We start from the raw sequence: 22,662 nt of genomic DNA on the forward strand, positions 1-22,662 counted from the left end.
ATGCGAGAGGGTACATATTGCACTGCGTGTACAGTTCACGAAGAGAAGTACTCATAAAATTAGTGGCACAAGCTATCCCCACATTCTCGATGTCGTGCTTTTTCTGTTACCTCGTGGTCTATGCCAACATATTGATGCAATGCTGAGGGATTTTTTTTGGGGGGGGGGGGGGGGGAGTAAAGGAGAGAGGAAGGTTGCATGGGTGTCATGGGAAACTCTAACCATTCCTAAGTACCTAGGAGGGTTAGGCTTCTGGGACACACACGGGTTTTCAATCTCGCAAAGTTGGCTAAACCATCATGGCACCTGCTGCAAGACCCTGAATCCTTGAGTGGCGGAATATTAAAAGCAGTGTACTTTCCACAATCAAAGTTGCTAGATGCAGAACTGGGAAGCCATCCATCACAAGTATGGAGAGTGATTTTGTGAAGGAACTTATGTGTTAAAGCACGGACTTATCCGTAGAATTGGCAAAGGATAGAGCACAAGTATCTGGAACCAAAGTTGGATCCCTAGGGATCATATGCTACGAGCTTTGCACCCTCGGTCTCAAAACCCTTAAGCTAGTGTCAGGGTTGATTGATCAATCCCGTAGGAGTTGGGACAGAGCCAGATGGAGGAAGCACCTCCGGCAGATTGATGTGGACAAAATCTTGCAGATGTTGTTGAGTTCCTATAATAGATCGGATACTTGCGCATGGCATTATGAGCACTCGGGGAACTTCTTTGTACGTTCTGCATACCAGCTGCTTATGGTGACTAAGAGGATCAAAGACGATTGGTTGCACAAAATTCCTGGGAATTCAATACTGTGAGTAATAAGAAGAATTGGAGGAAGCTATGGAGTCTACAGGTACCTGCGAAACTGAGGAACTTTGCCTGGCGTTCAGCAAGAAACTCGGTGCCGACCGAAGTGGTTTGCAGGCATCGCAACATGACTGATTCAAGCGTATGCCCAATCTGTAATTCAGCCGAGGATACTTGGAGACGCGCACTAGTTCAATGCTCAATGGCGAAGAGTGTGCGGTCACTACTCACTAGTAGATGAGGAGCTAGTTGAACATATGATTGCATGCAATCACACATACGCGAAACTATGGCTAATAGAACTACAAGATTCTATGGGACAAGAAACTTTTGTGAAGTTGCTTGTGAGTCTCTTGTCCATTTGGTGGGTCCGAAGAAAGGCAGTACATGAAGATCAATTTCAATCCCCACTCACCACGTTCTTATTCATTCAGAATTACCTTTCTAAGTTAGAGACTCTGGGAGTGCAAGAATCTGTCCCAAGATCACTTACCTCACTCTAGACTCCACGATGGATCGCACCGCCCAAAGGTTCAGCGAAAATACATGTATATGCTGCGGTCGGAAGAAATTGGGATCGTGGTCTAGTTGTCGTTATCTGCCGAGATGAAGCAGGAGCTAATCATGGTTCTTCAGCACTCTCGGTCGTGGATATGACAGACCTTAGAAGCTATGGTAGGTTACTAGGCTCTCCCTTTAGCAGCTGATTTGGGTTATCAGAAAATCCAATTCTCCACTGACCATGGCAACGATCGCGCACCTAGAGAGTGAATAGAATGGGTCGTCTGCATCAATCATACAAGATAGCAGAGGAAGAACATATGCCTCTGTGTCATGCATTTTATCCATGAGAAAAGGGATCTGAATATTGAGGCTCATACCCTATCCAAGGCAGCAATTACTTTGTCTTTTGGTCGCCACGTGTGGTTTCCGATTTACCAGACATTATTTGTATTTCAGAAGTTGTTTCGTGTTAAATAAAGTTGTTGCCACTCAAAAAAACATATGTGGATAGTAAATGTTGCATCATAGGAGAGTATATGTTGCACTATGCAATGAATACAAGTTGCACTACGCCGGAGGACACTGTATCTGTGGAAGTACATGTATATTTTTGTTAGAAGTAAAAGCTATTCCGAGAAAAAAAATGCACCAAAATGTATTAAGATGGGATTTAGTTTTGAAATATGGATGCAAAACAGTTCGTAATTTAGACACTCCGTTAAAAGTATATTTCGTTAAAAATTTGTACGCATGTACAAAGAGCCTCCCATTCTTTACGTCACATGTCGAGATGAGATGCATTTCAACTAACCTCTGAGAGAGCAAATTACCAGATTTTCTACCCTAGAGTCGTGGTGCGTCTGGTGTGCAATGGGCAGTGGTCCATTTGCCATGCCCGTAGACCCTGAAAATGTTTTTTTTCGAGAGTACGCCAATGGCGTACCATATTTTTATAGAAGGCAGAAAGAATATTTACAAGACGCTAGCGTAGAATGCGAACATTCGAGCCAGCCAACTCCAAACAAACGGACTAAGACTACTCTCTCACAAAACGCTGAAGACCTCCTACTCCTACCCCTGCAGTCCTAAGCTCCTTCATCTCCTTCCCGATTTGGCCCAACAGTTGCGTAGGGTTCATGAATTGCTGCGGCCTGTTAAACACCCGGGCATTTCTTTGCTTCCACAATGCCCAGGTCGTGATGATAACCAGAGTATCAAAACCACGCCGCTCGGCACACCTGAAGTGGCCCCTCGCCCGAAGCCACTATTCCATCAATGTATCTTGAGGCTCCGGTGTCCTGATTTGGATGTTGAGCTCTTGGAAACCTAAATATCACACCTCTCTTGCATAAACACATTGGATCAGGATGTGCTCGATATTGTCTTGGTCCTGGAGGCAAATGAAGCAAGGAGAGGGATGATCTTGCAATCCATGTCTGGCGCGGCGATTCGAGGTCCATAAACACAGCTGCAAGGCCAACCAGGCAAAGATTTTGCACCTGAGGGGTGCCCAGCTCCTCCAAACACACTTCGCAAAGGGGGCCCTCTCCAAGCCATCACACAGCCTATGATAGGTAGATCTCGCCATATACACTCCTGATTAGTGACCCTGCAAATGTGACACGACCACGCCACCACATGCGTCCTTGTCTTCGTGCCACACACGCGACTCTAGAAAAGCCATATCACCAAATCGAGCAAACACGTGGTGATGTGGTGCTGGGAGCTAAAATGGGTTGGGTCCGTGTAATCGACCGGGACAAATTTCTTTTTAGGAAAAAACACATTTTTTTTATAAAATCAGTTTATAAAATAAGGAAAAAAATATTAAGATTTTTTCACAAAGTATTACACAATCCCAACTTTTTGAATTAATCTTTAAAATAACAAGCTTTAAAAATGTTCGTAAATTCAAATGTTTAAATTTTAGAAATAATCAAGTATTTTAAATATGTTCACTAAAAATAGAAATGTTCATGATTTTTAATATATTAATATCACATTTAAAAGTTATCATATATTTGATAAATGTTCAGCCTGCACTTAAATAACACCCATTGTGTATTTTTAAAATTTCAACAAGTATTAAAAATGCAAGGATTTGTAAAATGTACATCACATATTAAAAAATAATGTCCATGCCATATTAAGAAATGTTCACCGTGTATTAATTTTTTCATCAAGTATAAAAAATGTTCACCTTGAATTGAATTTTTTTGAATTACATATTTGAAAAATATTGTGTATTTAAAATGCACGTATTAGAAATATTCATCACATATTTACAAAATGTCCGTCCCATAAACAAAAATATCCATATCATATCTAAAATAAATATTATTCGTGAAAAATATTAATCACATATTGAAAATGTTCATCACATATTTATTAAAAGATTTCTTGTATAAAAGAGAGAAACTTAAAAGGAAAGAAAATGAAAAGAGAAAAGAAATGAAAACCAGCAAAGACCCATACGTACAAAAATGAAATGAATGAAACTAGAAGAACAAACCATGAAAAATGTAGCGAAAGGGGAAGAGAACCGAACAAACGAACTAAGATGGATATACTGAACGAACATGAAGAAAAATATCGGGGAACCGTTAATGGACCGGCTCAACACGTGCATACCCCTACGCGCGTGCTCTTATAGTTGATAATTTATTCTGGAAAAGCTACATTTTGCTTACTGTGAGACATCCATTCGTCTTGCCTGCAATGTTCGCATGGTAGCGTGCTTTTGGGAACCTTCTATGTACATTGTGCACTGGATTTGTGAACCAACCGTCTGGTTTCTGGAATGTTCTGACTAGTTTGTTCTTTTATGTTTTTCTCTACCTTTTTATCGGTTTTCTTTTAGTTTTTTTTACTTTTACTTTTACCTTTTTCATATTTTTTTATTTTTAATTAGTTTTTATCTTCTTCTAAAGTCGTTTCGATATGTTTTTCAACTGCACGCTGAACATTTCTTGAATAGACATTAAATAATTTTCGGATACACATTGGACATTTTTTAGATACATGTTGACCATTTTCAAATGCACGTTGACCATTTTTCAAATATATATTGGACATTTAATAAGATACCCTTGAAGATTTAAAATGCACCTTGACCATTTTTTAATACACTATGAACTTTTTTTAAAATGTCATAAACATATTTGTAAAACATGCAATAGATTTCTTAATTTTTCATGATCATTTTTTATAAAATGGAACAAACATTTCTTATATGTTATGCACATTTTCAAAAAACTGCTTGATCAGATTTTTACTTTTCAATTTTTTTTGTAAAAATATTCTGAGCGTTTTTAAGCGTACAAACATTTTTTAAATGTCATGAACAATTTTTTGAATTGTATGGACAGTTTTTTGCAATTTATATTTTCATTGGTATTTAAGGAAATTTGGCAAACTTATTTTTAAAACGTGTGAGCGTTTTTAATGGTATGAAGAATTTTTTAAATGATGTGGATAATTTTTACAATCATTGTTTCCACACACATGGATATGTTCAATTATTTTTATGCATAATCATTTTTGACTATATAGATATTAGATAGAGTGAGTAATTCAGAACATTTAAAAAGAAACAAAAGAAAAATGTGAAAAAGGAAGGAAAAGAAAGAAAAGAAACACTCGCGTGTTGTTGCTAGCTCAGTGGTCGCTAGGAGATGTGTGTGTGTAGTCACGTGCTGGGCTAGGACCATGTAGGCGAACGACATGAGGGATGTCAGGGTCCCACTCGACTATTGTTCAATGGCTCGTTGCGTTTGGGCCCTCGTTGATGGCGATCTCGCTGAACATCTACATGCAACAAGCGAGCCCAGTGCGAAGCAATGGTTATTCACTTTGTTTGATAATCTGCCACATGCCCAGTTAATAAACTGTGTTGTTACTTTATGGGCAATTTGGACAGCACGTTGGAAGGCTATCCATGAAGCAATCTTTCAGAGCCCACATGCCATTTTCTCTTTTGTTAAGAGCTTCATCTCGGAACTTGAAATTTTGAGGGCGTCTGTGCCATCCGGCGACAGGCCTCGGGCAACAACTGTAACAAGAACGGGAGGCAGGAGAGGATGGAAGGCGCCAGCCGAAGGCGTCGCAAAGATCCATGTGGACGGATGACTCACAAGGAATGGGAGATGGGGGCGGCAACCTCGATTTGCCGGGATCATACCGGCAAATACCTTGGTTCATCGGCTATGGTCTTCGATCTAATTACGGACCCTCCTACGCTGGAAGCGCTTGCTTGTAGAGAACCTCTGTATCTTGCACTCGATTTATCTTTGGATCGAGTTGTTATCGCATGTGACTGTAAAACACTGGTGGGGGAGATAGAGAAAGGTTCGGATGGGAAATATGGTATGATCATTAAGGAGATTGTTGCAAGGGCAAGGGAACTTACTAGCTGTAAGTTCGTTTTCGAAGGCCGGGCAATGAATGTTGATGCCCATAATTTAGTCAAGTTCTCTACATCCTTAGAAGAAGGGCGTCATGTGTGGCTGGGTTCACCCCACGACCCTTTTGTAATTCATGTAAACCTGAAAATTGAGCAATCAAGTTGGTTTACCGCTAAAAAAAAAGACTACAAGCTACACATAGGTCACCCCTCCCCCCTCCCCCCCCCCCCCAAAGAAGACTAGAAGTTATACATAGAGACTTTCTTTTCTTCTCCACTTTACTTATATGTAAGTTGCCTGAAAATAGATTTTGGTTCAGTTGGTTTTCTTAGCCGCTGATTTTTGCTTTGTGATTAGTGTTTTTTTCCTAGTCAATTCTGTGAGCAGTATTGGGCAGTTTTTTTAGTGACAACTGACAACGCCAGCCAATTTGCTACTGGGCCGAAGCCCATTACATGCGACACAACGTTCCCCTCTCTCCGTTTTTCTGTTTTTATTCGTTTCTGCTTATATATATTTTTGTTTTACTTTATTAGTTGGTTCTTATGTTTTTTTTCTTTTGTGAGTACTTTTCGGATCTTGGGCTAGTGTAAATGTATACACATAAATACCATGCAATATATGTGAAAAACACATTATTATATTGTTGTTGTTTGCTTAATTCAAAAAGTGCAATTTTATTGCAAAGTTGTGTGCAGGTCTGTTTTAACTTTTCTTAATTATGTCTCTTCTTAAAGAGTAATACCAATGCCACTAATTCATTGTTATTTTAATTTTTCAATATTTTGATTTTCATTTAGTTATTTTTTCTTTTTGTTTTAAGATTATACCACTGCTACCAATTAATTTCTTCTTAGTAATTGTTTTTGCAAAAAAATCACTATTACATGCTTATTTTTGTGTATATTGTGTCATTTTTGTTTTAGATTTATTTCATTTATTTCTTATTATAATAGTAATACCAATGCCATTAAATTGTTCATTTTACAAAACGTCATTATTTTGAATCAGTTTCAGGTTTTTTTAATTTCCTTCTTCTTAGAGGGAATACCAAAGTCACTAATTTATTCTTTCTTCGAAAACTTTATTATTTTGAATTTGATTTTATTTTTACTTTTTCTTTCTTCTTTAATGATAATACTAATGCCACTAATTTATTACTTCTTAGAAACTTCAATTTTTACAAACATTTCACTATTATATGCTTATTCTTGCATATTATAAAAAAGCATAATTTATGTGCAATATTTGTAATTTTTTATTTTCTTTCTTTTTAAAGTGTAAAACCAATGCCGCTGATTCATTCTTTGTGAGAAAACCTTGTTATTTTGATATCTTTTTATTTGCATTTTTTTAGTGGTGGTATTATCCATTGCTTTTCATGTAATTTATATTTTTAGAAAATTATACTATTATATTCTTATTCTTGCCTATTATAAGAAGTGCAATTCTTGTGTTAGTTGTGTGAAAAATTTGTAATTATTTGTTCCATTTTTTATTTTTCTTTCTTCTTAAAGGGTAATAACAATGACACTAATTCATTCTTCATTAGAAAACTTCATTATTTTGATATTTTTGCAGTTTTATTTCATTTTATTCGTTTTAATGGGTAATACCAATGCCACTAATTCATTATTTCTTAGAAAACTTCAGTTTTTCCAATTTATTCTGTAAAGTGATGCCACCATGGGTTAACGGGTTGTTGATTTTCTTTTGTTTGCAAAAGGCTTGAGTGCTCTCTTTGACTGCTCGTTGAGCTGAGGTTGCTGCTTCTATCATGCCCAGCAGCTAGGTCACCTTCAAGGTGGAGCCCCAACCCCCAATAGGCCTTGGAGCGACTCCGTGCACATGCTGCCTCCTTTGCTCCATGGATCTTGCCCTACGTAGCTACTATGCTGCTGCATCATCAAAATTGACTGACATTTCGTCCGTCGATTTGGTAATCAATGATATATTAGAAAATTATAACTGACCCAAATCATAAAACTATGCAACTTCCCCGTAGTCGGTCTCTTTCTTTCTCACCGCATCACTCTACCGTGAGTGGCTTCCCCTGACCGTGTCCACCACTAGGTGGCGAATTTGCCTTTTAAATTTTTGTATGCCGAGACCCTCTACAAGTACCATTGTGTTAAATAGCGGGTTATGCCAAATAACGGCGGTCCTTCAAATCAGCTATAGCAGTGGTATAACAGGCTATTTCAGAACTTTTTTCGACAATTGTACATGAATAATATAGCTTATCATTTAGCGGCATCCTGCTCAAACTGCTATAGCGGCGCTATAGACGGCTATTTAAAACATTGACAAATACTAGCATTTCCAAACTTTTAGTGCCCCAAAAATTGAAATTATCTATACAAAGCTACATCAATTGTTCCGAGAGCATATATTTTCACACTGAAAAATGTACGTGGCAGCTACACCTTCTTTGCTACAGGTACACATAAACAAATGCAGTACTGTGCACGAAACATACAGGACAAACATGGAACATCGAATTACCACGAAAAACAACATGCAGAGAGGTGGTCGAACTGCCATGCATGCACGGTTGCCGGCCTGAGATCACATGACGGTGCACGCACTGGGCGGGTACTCCTCGTAGATGAACCTCCCCTCCTGCACGATCCGGCAGCCCTTGCACCCTCTGCACGACGACGCCGGCCCGCCGCAGCCCATCGGCGGGGGCTGCATCATCTGCAGCGGCGTCGGCATCGGCGGCGGCCACGCCCCGTACCCGCCGCCACCGCCTCCGCCGCCGCACGAGCCGCACCCTCCTCCGCAGTACGCCGGGCCTCCGCACGGCTGCCTCTTCGGGGTCGCCGGCGCCGCCCAGGGCGGGTGCTGAGGGTGGTGGGGGGCGGGGTACGCCGGCATCTGCGGCGGCTCGCACGGCCACTGCGGCTGCTGGGGATGCGGGTACTGGTGTACACCTCCCCAGTGGCTCGGGTCGCTGCACGGCCACGGGTAGCAGAGGTTACACATCTGCGTGAACTGCAGGTTCACCGTCGTCGACGGTGCCGCCGGCGCGGCCGGTTTGGGCTTCTCCTCGCTCTTCTTGTCACCCGTCTTCTTCTTTTCTTCCTTCTTTTCCTCTTTCTTTTCTTCCTGCTTCTTTTCTTCCGGCTTCTTCTCGTCGGTCTTCTTCTTCTCATCCGGCTTCTTCTCGTCGGGCTTCTTGCAGCAGCACTTGCAGCCATCGGCGGCCGGCTTCTTCTCCTCGGGTTTCTTCTCCTCCGGCTTCTTGGCATCGGGCTTCTTCTCTTCGACGATCTTGATGTCCTTGATCGCCTTGCACGCCTTGCATCGCAGCTTCTTCGACAGCTTCACCGGGTCAAACGGACCGGAGACGGTCACCATGTTCTTCTTCGTGTCGAAGTTGATGGTCCTGATCTTCTCCTTCTCTGATCCATCGATGTTAATTGCATGCAAGTTAATAAGCGAAACACAAAATGAATCCACTTCTTATTACAGGGTTAATTCTCTTATAGTACATACACAATTATAGTAAATTGAGTGCTTGACTATTGTACTACGTACCTTGGAGTTTGCATAGCACTTTCTGAATCTTCTTGTAGCATTTCTCGCATTCGAGGTTGGCTTCAATGATCAACGTTGATACCTGGTGGATACATGCATGGCAGGAGAATCAACACAAAGAGCTCACAGCACCATCACTACAACTTCCAAATTAACCATGCACACATGCATGCAAAATTGAACGCAAGCATGCATGAAGCAGGGCACTCACCTTCTCTGCCATGGCTGGAGCTGAGGCGAACTCCAACGAACGTTTAATCGCAGGGTTGCCACAAAAGGAAGAGGGAATATATATAGGGGACTCTTACTTAATCATGGCAATCGCCTAAGAAATATATCATTGTTGCAGTGCAGCACGGCACGCTTGTGGTCACGATGAGATGACGTGGCAGTGGTTAGGTTCCACCAACGCCATGACTCGTCACACCCTAGTCCAGGCCAAAAACTACAATTTTTTAGCCAGGCATAATCGAATAGGAGCACCACATTTGCGCACCCCAAGAAAAGAACAAAAGTATAATTGCGTGCACAGCGCCGGCATAGCCGGTGAAGGAGGAATATGGCATCACATGAGCTTGATCAAGACCTAATCAGTAGTTTAAGCATAAGATTCGGGGCAACAACCTTTCCCCGCCATGATCATCACGGAGCATGAGCTAGCCCGAACATGGGACAAATAAGTCGCCGCAGTCGGTCCGGAAACCGCTGGCACTACGCCGGGGCGACTTGCCAAAACGCCACGAGGCGAACCTTCTCACGACTCGTTTCCCGTACCGGGGTGCATAGAAAACGCGCATGTCGGCCGCACCGAGCCGTCGTCACGTACGTACATGGAGGATGGAGCTCGATGACGATTTGGGGGCCGTTTTGACGCGATCTGTGAAGGTATATCTTTCGGAGTTTCGGTGATGGGTGAGCTGCAACAACCCATCGATCGGCCAACCTCATGTCCAAGTGAAAATGATCACGTAGATGGCTAGGCTGCGTTGCCAACAATGGTCAACGACGACAGCTACGTCGAAATGATCAGCTGGCTGGCATGTACGATTGGATCGTCGCCAACCACCGATATGGACGGGTGGGCGGCAAGGTGCTGCAAACCGGGGGAGAGCATGTCGTGGAGCATCTTTCTTGTGACCTGGGTTGTTTGCTATACTGATAACTGATTAACGTGCATTTACCATGAGACGGGCGACCGCTTTTCCCGCTCGCTGCGGTCATGCACCATCCCCAAGCGCTGTGAGGCGGCGACAGCGAACGACGGTGGACTGGCCGCGGCAGCTCGCCGGATTTGGCTACGGCGAGGTGACGGAGTGGACGGAGGCGCAGCCGAGGTGGCGGAGGGGCGGTGCCATCGCAGAATGAAACGACCGGCCGGATATGTTTTGTGTTTGCAACAAAGGGCATGTTGCAATTGCAACAAGCCCACCGTTGCAAAAGGGTGTTTCAGCCTCGAAAAAAATATCGCAACTTTTTTCTTGCGACAAGACTTATGTTGCAGCTGTAACATGAGCTCTATTAGACCTTTGTTGCAGAAAACTGCAACACCGCTTTTGCTGCAAAGGGAGGCTGCACACGGGGGCGCATTGGATAGTCATTGTCGGGTCCATCCAATGCATGGTCAGCGAGGCGGTGAATATTCCTCGGTTATCTATCAAAGGACGCACAGAACTTGGTATCCAAACAACCCCTATGAGAGATTGACTGTAAAGGGACCGTGCCCTCAGCACATACAAGATTATGATTCTTATTTCAATCATAAATTGCGACTTTTGCATCGCTTGTCAGTTTATAATATTGATTATACTTGTCTTGGGTACAATGGGTGTAAACATTCAACATTGTGCATCAATGATATTCGGATTATCTAAAGTATTTGCTTCTACAAAAGTTATGTTTAATCCCTGCCAACATCTCCCATTCGGTTATATCCTGTGTACCATTTAAAACCAAGTTTAATGAACAAGGTTATCTACATGCATCAAGATTTTGTGCCAAGCACCACAGGTTATTCATGCACAAGTTGAGCACATAAGAAGTAAGACCACCAGAAAAAAAAGACAAAGATATATAGCAACAAAAGTAGAGAGCAACAATACTACGAGTAAAACATACCACAAACCAATAAATTGCGAGTTTTGCATCGTTTGTCAGGTTATAACACTGATTATACTTGTCTTGCGTACAATGGGTGTAAACATTCAAAATTGTGCATCAATGATATCCGGATTATCTAAAGTATTTGCTTCTACAAAAGTTACGTGTACCATTTAAAACCAAGTTTAATCCCTGCCAACATCTCCCATTTGGTTAAATCCTGTGTACCATTTAAAACCAAGTTTAATGAACAAGGTTATCTACATGTATCAATATTTTGTGCCAAGCACCACATGTTGTTCATGCACAAGTTGAGCACATAAGAAGTAAGACCACCAGATAAAAGATAAAAGATATATAGCAACAAACCAAGTAGAGAGCAACAATACTACGAGTAAAAAATACCACAAACCAATACAAGACAAGTTCATAATTTTGCCAATAATTGTTTAAGGGCTGCACCAACTCCTGGATCCCCAAAGCTGCACTTGGCATGTCAACTGTCAAGCCAGTACAAAGAACACTGGAAGTAAAAATGACATTCAGATCCTTAGACTACCTAACGACGACAAAAAGCACCAGAGCGAGCCGAAGTCGCGTCGCCATCATCATCCCTCCATCACCGAAGCCGGGCATCCTTATTGTAACAGACAATTGGAAAGTCATCGTGCTAAGAGCATCTCCAGCCGTTCGCCCTCTCAGGGGCTAGAAAAAAGCGCCGCTTGGGGGCGAGCCGGCGATATTTTTGGCATGGGGGCGATCGGCTTCCCAGCCGCCGCCCCCAGGTCGGCCCCAGATGCTCTTTTTAAATATTTTAAAAAACATAATTGGGAAAATTTCGGCAAACATGACAGACATTTGGTGATATTTAGGCGGTTCATAGTTTTTTTTACATATAGAAACAATAATAAGTCCACTAAAAAAGAAGAAAAAAACCGGCCGCGCCTACAGGCCGAAGAACTTGCTGAAGACGCCGAAGTCGCCGCCGCCGTCATCCTCCTTCTCCTCCTTCACGCGGTCGTCCCTGCTGGACCCCTGCCCGGGGTTGCCCTGGCGGACTGGTTTGGCCGGCGGCGGCGCCTCGTCGTCGCTGTCGTCGAGAACGACGACGCCTCCCTCGTTGCGGCCACGGCGCCGAGCGGTGATCTCCTCCAGGACACGGCGCTGATGCTCCATCTCCATCCGCGCCCAGTCCTCCCGCGCCCACTTCATGGCGGCCTCGTCGTCGATGGCGGTCTCGTCATCGTGCTCGCGCTTCACGCCGAGCCCCAACTCCGTCTTTGGCCTGACGAGGCGGGAGGCAGGACCCGAGGAAACGCCGCCGCCCTCGTTGATGACGACGACGCGGTTGCACCGGCCGAGCGGCGTTTCCACGGGCTCGGCCTTGACGCTGAAGAGCGCCGGCGACCTGGAGGAGTGGGAGGAGGATCAGGAGGAGGAGGAGGACCCGCCCAGCATCCTCCTCGGCATCCATGGCCGCAACTCCGGCGGGGGACCGGGGCGGCCGGGTACGTCAACGGCGGATCGTTGCCGCCCTCAAGGTACTCGAGGATGGCGTGGAGCATGCGTCCGGGGACGCCCCACCACAGGCGGCGGCCGTCGCTGTTGTTGCGCCCCCTCACCACTGGCGCGTTGTTGATGGAGGCCAGCCGCTCCGCCTGCCGGCGTTCGAAGTACGCCGCCCACGCCTCATGGTTGCCGGCGTCGTACTTCGGAAGGGCTCGCTGCCCCTCCGACAGAGAAGCCCGCACACGCTCGATCTCGGCGTGGAAGTAGTCGGGGTGCTCGATGTCGGGCAGCGGGGGGACGGGGACGCCCCTGGCGCTGAGCCTCCACCGCCCCGGCGCGCGCATGTCGGGAGGCGCTGGGTAGTTCGCTTCATGCAGGAGATGGGCTTCCCACTCGTGCAGAGAGCGGCGGCCGAAGCCATTGGCCGCCGCCCCATCGCCGGGGACCTTTCGCCCATCGTCTGTGCGTGCATGGGGAGAGAGAGAAAATAGAGTTCATCGGCGGCGGCTGTGCGTGCACGGGGAGAGAGAGGGGGGGGGGGCTGCGGGCGGGTGCGTCCACCGCCGAGGGAGGGCCGGCTTATATAGCGGCCGGGGGGTCGTGTGTACGCGTGGCGGGAGGGGGCGCGTCGCCGCACTACGCCGCCCGTGAGGAATCAATGGAAGGTTGACCGGCGGTAGCCTTGGCAATGATTCTCCGCGGGAAACCGAGGCGATGAGGACGACGAGGTGCGGGGGTTGCTGACTCGGCGGGCCCGCCGTTCTTTCGCGCAAAAAACGATTGCACCGGCGGCCCCCGGCGCGCCGGGTTCGGCCTGGGTCTGTCGGCGCCAGTTTCAGGCCTAACCGGCGCCGACGCTAAAAAATATCCCTGGGGGGCATGTTGGGGACGCGGCTGGAGATGCTCTAAGGCCCAATATGACATGCACGCCAGAACAACAACCATCATCAATGAAAAAAACATAGATCGAAAGGATCCAACCTGAAGACACACGAACACATACGATGATACGAACGAAGACCGGATTCAAGTGGATCCAAAAAAGACAAACGCCGACCAAATCCCACGAGATACATCAAAGACAAATCTCCACACGTCCTCTAATGATGCTAGATGCACCGCCAGAACTGGGGCTAGACATGGAGAATCTTATTCCAACTTCAAGGAGTCATTGCCATCTCTCCTTTCTAAATTGGACACAAATCCTAAAAAAACACAGAAGAGCACCTAAAAACGAAGAAAGATGAAGTAGAAGCCCTGCCGCCGGCAAGAGCCGAGATCCACCACGCATTCATGGTGTAAGGCCACAGAAGGCAAAGCCGACCTGCGGCGGCGCCGACGGGAGGCGCAGATTCCTAATCGCCCTTGCGCGAGCGCACGAGGTGAAGGGCCAGGAGGCGTACGTGTTTTAGCCCCTAGCTTTCCACTATATCCAGCGAAAGACACTTCTTTTAAGTGATAGAAAAGAAAAGCAATGGACAACTACTGTTAGAACAAAGAAATAAACTCTGGTTTAGTGATCTGCTTGTTGGCAATCTTTTCACCATTATAGAATCTTGAAAACAAGATAAATGCATTTTTTGAAACTTTGATCTTGTAAGTTTCCGTGGCAGTTAGCATATTTAAAATGCGTCTGTCTGACATGGGGTCATGGGTTGCTATGGAGGGTTCAAAACAGGTCAAATTTTGAGCCTTTGTGCAGGATTTTTTTCAGGAAGTAATGAATGTAGTAGGAGCAAAGGAAGGATTGGTGGTTTCTTCTCGCTCCCAAATCCAAATCAGGGATGTATGGCTTCTACGAGAACTTATCATAGTCTAGTAGCCGATACTCACCAAATAGTAATGAGGATATAAGCAGCTCGACCAAACAAATGACTTTTATGCCCTACCATTTTCGTAACAGAATTTAGTAATGGTTGTGTGCAACAGAGTTCACCATAAACAACAATAGAAGACGTTCATAAGTTTGCCAAGTAATTATTTAAGGGATCGAAACCATACTCGCTGCCGCCTCGCTGCCCGGCGCAGCCAAGGACGGCACCCCGCAGCGCCAACGCCACCCCCCATCGAAGAGGAGGGGGCGCCCCCTCCAGCAATGGCCGCCGCCACCCACGACACCCGCTGATCGACTAGATCGGACGCGCCCGACCTAGCCCACGCCACCACTAGATCGGCCTCGCAGCCGAGCCCGCGCCGCCGCCTTCCAGCACAGCAGCTACCAAATCCGCGCGTCCCCGCCACCGGAGAGCTAGCCGGACCCCCCCCCCCCCCCGCGAGCGGCTGACCCGCGCTGTCGGGATCCCGACAGGGGATGGAGGGGAGAAGCCCCGCCGCCGCCAGCGCCGCACGGGCTTTGCCCGGCGGACGCCCTCAGGCAGCGGCGAGGAGGAGGAGGGGACGGGGGGAGGGGCCTCTCGTCGGCGGCGGAGATGGGGCTCCCGTGACGCGCGCGCGAGGAGCGTCGCGGGAGCGGGGGGGGGGGGGGGGAGGCGTTCTATGCTCATTCAAAAGTGTGGTTCGATTTTCCGGGCGGCATTGAGGAGGTGGTGGTGGTGATGGTGTTGGAGTATTTTTCGGCAGATCCCTCGATAGGGTATTAAGGCTAGGTGAGTAGACCGAGACTAAACATGAGATTGTTACCCAGGTTCGGGCACTCATGGTGGAGGTAAAGCCATACTTCCTGCTGGTGTTGTATTGCTTGAGTCTAGGGGTGTAGAATTGAAAGTATTTTTCTCAGCTCGAGCTCAAATGTTCCTGGTATGAATAGTAAATTCCAAAATAAATTCAAAAAAACTGATTTTTTGGGTGGCAAAACATTAAGTAATGTTTGGAGTGCTTGCAAAGTTTCATCATGAAATCACATTCGTGGCAAAAAATAGAGCTTGAAAATGCGTTCGAAAGTACCATTTTCAGAGCATCAACCGAAACATTCCTTAATGCCCCCCCCCCCCCCCCAAACAATTCAGAACTTTTGAATTTTATTGTCATTTTTTTTTCTGAATTTACTGTTCATCAAGGAGCATATGAGCTCGCGAGCAAATACTCTGCATCCGTGTACAATGACGATCTGGGGATTGAGAATAATCTCTATGGTTCTCTCTCTATCGACTAGTCTAGCTCCGACTTATATGGGTACTTGCGCCTAGGGTTACAAGATCCTAGTTGGTAAGGATTACGAAGGAGTCCTCTTGAACGCCAATTGCCTTGCCATGTACTTCGAGTCTTTCGAGTCCTCATCTGTAATGGGCCTGTAGGCCGGTACAACAGTTCAGGGCACGAACCGACTTAGGGGCCATGGGTCGGCTACTCGGCTTCCGGTATGATGAGGCACCCCTGGGCCATTACACCGTCTGTAGCCCCTGGATCAGTCTTCAAACTTGACAGCTTCATAGTTGGCGCCAAGTTCACTACACATAAGAGCGGAAGACATACATGCAAATACAGAAAATAATAAAAACTAGATGAGTTCATATAATAACGAAGTAATGCACAGTAGGGCTAGAAGAGCTTGGATTATTTTTCTTACCACGAGGAGGAAACAGCCGAGCAATCTCCGCCTTAGTCATATCTGCAAATGGGCCCAGTTGAGACACTTGCGACGATCCAGAATTGTTAGTTTTGTACACGGACATTGCACAAGCCCTAAATGACCTGAACCGGCGGGTCATTTCTTCATGGCTACGAGATACCCCACGATACTTGCACCAGCATTTATACAAGGCCCACAGAGATTCCTTGGACTTAATGGAATTCTCATCAACAAGGGGATATTTTTCATTTGGATTTATGGACGCCGTAAAGCCCATAAAGCCGCTGAGTCCGAGAATTTTTTCTGACTCAGAACCGTCTGCCGTTCAGTAGCACAGAGTTAAAATTCGATTGTAAAATAGCATCATTTGTAATAATGCTCTCAACGGAATTAATTTGATTGAAAGCAGAGACATTAAGACATCATGAATCATCATAAACCAGTTTTTTAAACACTTAGTTTTACTAAGAAAAATATGCTTGCCAGATGTCCGAATGAATAGGGCCCAATCTCTGCCTGCTTATTCAAATAGATCTACTGACAAGAAGAAATAATATGGGAATTTTGGGTATTAAATTCAGATCCAAGTAAGGCGAATTCCTTTTCATATCCAAAGCCTAAGAATCCTTAGTATTCAGATACAAATTCTGAAAGAGTTATAATCCAATTAAGGAGAATTCCTTTGGAATTCGGGATTCAGATCCGATTTCGAAAAGAGCTATCAAAATAACATGGGAATTTCAGGTATAGAATTCAGATCCAAGTAAGAAGAATTCCTTTGGGAATTTTCGCATTCAGGACTCAGATCCAAATGACGAAAGAGCTGTCTCGGATTACCTGCAGCTGCAGACATGCGACGGATGGTACCGCCAATCAGATAGAGCCAGGGGAGACACGGCGAGATGCTACCAGCAATATCTCCAACGGGGCGTGATGCTAGAGCTGCCCGAACGAGCTTGGACGCGATGAAAGCCATAGCCAGGGTACGTGAGGAGGCAGCAGAGAAGAGAACCTCCTCGTCACGGTTAAACCCTGTTCGTTGCGGAGATCGCGGAAAATCACACAAACAGGAGCAGGTTTGTTGCTGCGCGAGAGCTCTGTCGGTTGGCACACGGATGGGAACTATTAGCGCTGACCGCTTTTGTCAGACGCTCAGAGCCCAACTGAATTATTAGGCTAACTCCAACGCGCGATCCCATCCTGTCTGTCGGTGTCTTTTTGAATTAAACAGACAGACGACACGACCCAACGCGCGGCTTCAGACAGGCGGGTCATGAAGGACTCCATGGCCACCCATGACGAGCGGCAAATGAGATGGCCTGGAGACCGCGTTGGCCCTCTTTGTGTCCTGCGACGTGGCCATCCTGGAGGTGGACCTCTACGTCAAGGAGGAGGTGCTGGAGGAGTCGCCCGTCGCCGCATGGAACCCTCGTCTGGTGGGCCAGCGATGGAGCTGGTCGTGCACGACACCGGAGATGGCCGGCTCGGTGGGTGTCGGCCCATGGTCAGACACGCCGCCGCAGTCACCAGAGCAGGAGCACAATCCACGGGAGGAGGTGGTGCAGACGCCGCCGGCGCCTCCGGTCTGGCAGAGGCCGCCAACCCACCTTTGACAGCCACCTCCCTACGTCGACCTCACCAGCAACGACGACCAGTAGGACGGCGGCTCCTGAAGACGACGATGGCCACCGGCGGTGGGCCTTTATCAAGTTTTTTTATGTCTTTTATTAAGTTTTAGTTTAATTAAGACTTGTGTTGAACTTGGGTACTATGGATGTGTGGACGTTCATTATATTTATGTTTTTCGTATTATTTGCTAGTTTATTTTGTTTTTATGAGCAAAAAAATCAAAGTCCATAAATTCGGATGTTTTGGGTCGAGGCTTGCCCGTTGGGCGAACCGATGGCCACACGACCGCAAGCGGACGGCCATGTCCATTTTTCTGCCTTAAGTGGACGAAAAGCGGACGAAACGGACATCAGTTCGGAGTCGCACGTTGGAGTTGGCCTTAGAAGGTGTTTTTTTAGGACATTAGGGAGGTGATTTTACATAGTACTCCCTCCGTTCCTAAATACTTGTCTTTCTAGGCATTTCAACAAGTGACTACATACGGAGTAAAATGAGTGAATCTACACTCTAAAATATGTCTACATACATCCGTATGTGATAGTTATTTGAAATGCCTAGAAAGACAAGTATTTAGGAACGGAGGGAGTATGTCATATGCTTTTTCCCCGGTGACGTGCATGTTAGAAGATTATAACCATGGAATTATATAATCTATATGTAGTACTGTAACCTCTTTAGTACTCCACATAAATGGTCCTGGATTCAGGGTTTTTGTGCGTCGGGGGTCCCCAATTTATATAGAGCGAAGGGTTTACTTTTATTTATTTTTTGAGACAAGGTAGATATTGGAGCGGGTCTCTTGAAACCGTTGGATCGCTCTTGCCTTCGATCTCCTCCGTACAGAATCTACAATGAGCCTCGGGGCAGGGGCATGTGTGCGCTGTGAGACCAAAACTCACAAGCTCCAACATCTATCTGTAGTGGTATGTATAAAGCTCATCAGCCCAACCCAGCGAATTAAGCAACCCAACAAGTAATGGAAAGAATTTTCGACCGACCCCAACCCTAGCCATCATCGACCAAGCTCCCCCCACTGCCATATCGGGCCCCTCCTCTTCCCCGTCCGGCGGCCTCGCCAGTGGCAAGAGGATCCATCTGTTTGTTTCTTTTACCGAAAAAGGCTTTCGCCCCGCTTTATATATAAAGCAAACCACACATTACAACCGGCCATACAACAAGAAACAGAAAATACATCGACAAGATACACAACTCCACGGAACAACTAACGAGCTCCGAAGGACCAGTAGGACATCGGAGCCCACGACGGCCTCAGATCATGACATCAACGACTGCGACAAGAGAGCTATTCTCCACCGGAGGAAAGCCACACTCTATCCCTCCCAAGGTCAAACTTGTTGACCCGTCGCTGCCTCCGAAGAGGGCACCCCTACCCTCTCGTCCTGGATCGAAGGACGCTGTCCCGTCGGCAGGCAGAGCAGCTCACCCCCGAGCACGCATGGACAGGCCAACCAGTTGCCGAGGATAGGACAACAGCCGTGGCGACCTCACCCCTAAAGGAAACCCCATACATCGCCACCGTCTCCGGCCAAGACCCAAACACCCACCGCAGCTGCCGAGCATGGACACGACTGAAGACCAGCAGACCACCACCGCACCGAGCCCTGACCATGAAGAGCTCCCAAGGTGGCGCCTTCAAGAAGAAAGCGACGCCGATGCGCTGCCGCCGCCCAATCCGGAGATTTTGGGCTTTCGCCCGGGACCAAGAGGCGAAGGGCCGGGTGTAGGTCTCGATGTTGTCCACAAGAAGGAGAACGGCGCCATGGGCGTCGCCAACATCGTGACCGGCCTCGCTGGTCAAGGGTTTCCCCCGACCTAGAGCCCGCACCCAATGCCCCTCTGACCTGCAGAACGGGAGAACCAAAGGGCACCCAAATCCCGGCCGGTCGTGGAGAACAAAGCACCAGGAGGCCACCACCTACAGATCGAAACCATACTCGCTGTCGCCTCGCAGCCCGGCGCAGCCAAGGACGGCACCCCGCAGCGCCAACGCCACCCCCCTGTCGAAGAGGAGGGGGCGCCCCCTCCAGCAGTGGCCGCCGCCACCCACGACACCCGCAGATCGACTAGATCGGACGCGCCCGACCTAGCCCACGCCACCACCAGATCGGCCTCGCAGCCGAGCCCGCGCCGCCGCCTTCCAGCACAGCAGCTACCAGATCCGCGCGTCCCCGCCACCGGAGAGCTCGCCGGACCCCCCCCCCCCCGCGCGAGCGGCTAACCCGCGCTGTCGGGATCCCGACAGGGGATGGAGGGGAGAAGCCCCGCCGCCGCCAGCACCGCACGGGCTTTGCCCGGCGGACGCCCTCAGGCAGCGGCGAGGAGGAGGGGACGGGGGGAGGGGCCTCTCGTCGGCGGCGGAGATGGGGCTCCCGTGACGCGCGCGCGAGGAGCGTCGCGGGAGCAGGGGGGGGTAAGGCGTTCTATGCTCATTCAAAAGTGTGGTTCGATTTTCCGGGCGGCCTTGAGGAGGTGGTGGTGGTGATGATGTTGGAGTATTTTTCGGCAGATCCCTCGATAGGGTATTAAGGCTAGGTGAGTAGACCGAGACTAAACATGAGATTGTTACCCAGGTTCGGGCACTCATGATGGAGGCAAAGCCATACTTCCTGCTGGTGTTGTATTGCTTGAGTCTAGGGGTGTAGAATTGAAAGTACTTTTCTCAGCTCGAGCTCAAATGTTCCTGGTATGAATAGTAAATTCCAAAATAAATTCAAAAAAACTGATTTTTTGGGTGGCAAAACATTAAGTAATGTTTGGAGTGCTTGCAAAGTTTCATCATGGAATCACATTCGTGGCAGAAAATAGAGCTTGAAAATGCTTTCGAAAGTACCATTTTCAGAGCATCAACCGAAACATTCCTTAATGCCCCCCCCCCTCCCAAACAATTCAGAACTTTTGAATTTTATTGTCATTTTTTTTCTGAATTTACTGTTCATCGAGGAGCATATGAGCTCGCGAGCAGATACTCTGCATCCGTGTACAATGACGATCTGGGGATTGAGAATAATCTCTATGGTTCTCTCTCTATCAACTAGTCTAGCTCCGACCTATATGGGTACTTGCGCCTAGGGTTACAAGATCCTAGTTGGTAAGGATTGCGAAGGAGTCCTCTTGAACGCCAATTGCCTTGCCATGTACTTCGAGTTTTCGAGTCCTCATCTGTAATGTGCCTGTAGGCCGGTACAACAGTTCAGGGCACGAACCGACTTAGGGGCCATGGGTCGGCTACTCGGCTTCCGGTATGATGAGGCACCCCTGGGCCATTACACCGTCTATAGCCCCTGAATCAGTCTTCAAACTTGACGGTTTCATAGTTGGCGCCAATCTTGAGGCACCGTCTTCTATAAATTTGTCGAGGTTGTACTGTTCACAAAGCTCTCCTGTAAGTAAACATGCATAACAAGTTCTCCTAAGAAAATGGGACATGCTTCACAGCTGATCCCTTTCAGGTGTCATGTCCTAGCTTTCCACTATATCCAGCGAAAGACACTTCTTTTAAGTGATAGAAAAAAAAGCAATGGACAACTACTGTTTTTTCTTTTTTTGAAAACGGGCAAAAGATTTGCCACGTATATTAATTAAGAGAGAATAGAGTTTGTGTTACCAACACCCCCTTAACAATACACGGAAGAATCACTCTCCCGACATGATGGACCCTAGTTTCTTAGCTCCGGCCGCGACCCAAGATGATGCCTCCCTTTTGATGTTGTCGAGAAGAACCGTAGGCGGAGCGGCCATGTTGCGGAATACGCGGGCATTTCGCTCGTTCCAGATCGTCCATGTAGTGAGCATGGTGAGCGAGGCCATGGCCTTCCGGTTGGGGACGGAAGCATCAATCAAGCCAAGCCAAGCCACCAGTCTGCCACGCCTTGACCAAGCCCCATAGGCAAATGATGAAACGGTATTTGAAGAATAATCCGATTCATTCATAAGGGGCATGAGCCAGAGTTAGGCCAACCGCGCTTGGCCAATCGATCCGCGGTCCAGACTCTATTTTGGATTACCAGCCAAGCAAAGAACTTACTTTGAGTGGAGCCCAGATTTTCCACACTGCATGCTCCAAGGGAGAGCGAATGAGGCCAAGCAATTGCGCTTTGTGATCTGCTTGGATGGACAACTACTTTTAGAACAATTGACCTTGGATGGACAACTACTGTTAGAACAAAGAAATAACCTCTGGTTTAGTGATCTGCTTGTTGGCAATCTTTCCACCATTATAGAATCTTGACAACAAGATAAATGCATTTTTTGAAACTTTGATCTTGTAAGTTTCCGTGGCAGTTAGCATATTTAAAATGCGTCTGTTTGACATGGGGTCATGGGTTGCTATGGAGGGTTCAAAACAGGTCAAATTTTGAGTCTTTGTGCAGGATTTTTTCCAGGATGTAATGAATGTAGTAGGAGCAGAGGATAAGGATTGGTGGTTTCTTCTCGCTCCCAAATCCATATCAGGGATGTATGGTTTCTACCAGAACTTTTCATAGTCTAGTAGCTGATACTCACCAAATAGTAATGAGGATATAAGCAGCTCGACCAAACAAATGACTTTTATGCCCTACCATTTTCATAACAGAATTTAGTAATGGTTGTGTGCAACAGAGTTCACCATAAACGACAATA

At 46.8% G+C, this 22,662-nt stretch overlaps 1 protein-coding gene across 1 annotated transcript; it reads right to left on the reverse strand.

Annotated features, from left to right (window-relative positions):
- Positions 1–8,080: 8,080 nt before the first annotated feature.
- Positions 8,081–9,539, reverse strand: LOC109746381 (uncharacterized). Its single transcript, XM_020305495.3, has 3 exons — positions 9,469–9,539; positions 9,258–9,339; positions 8,081–9,121 (listed from the first exon to the last, which is right to left on the reverse strand). The coding sequence occupies exons 1-3, from the start codon at positions 9,478–9,480 to the stop codon at positions 8,283–8,285; spliced, it is 933 nt and encodes a 310-aa protein (XP_020161084.1). The 5' UTR covers positions 9,481–9,539; the 3' UTR covers positions 8,081–8,282.
- Between the last annotated feature and the right edge of the window lie 13,123 nt (positions 9,540–22,662).

Source organism: Aegilops tauschii, chromosome 2, assembly GCF_002575655.3.
Source record: "Aegilops tauschii subsp. strangulata cultivar AL8/78 chromosome 2, Aet v6.0, whole genome shotgun sequence".
NCBI lineage: Eukaryota > Viridiplantae > Streptophyta > Magnoliopsida > Poales > Poaceae > Aegilops > Aegilops tauschii.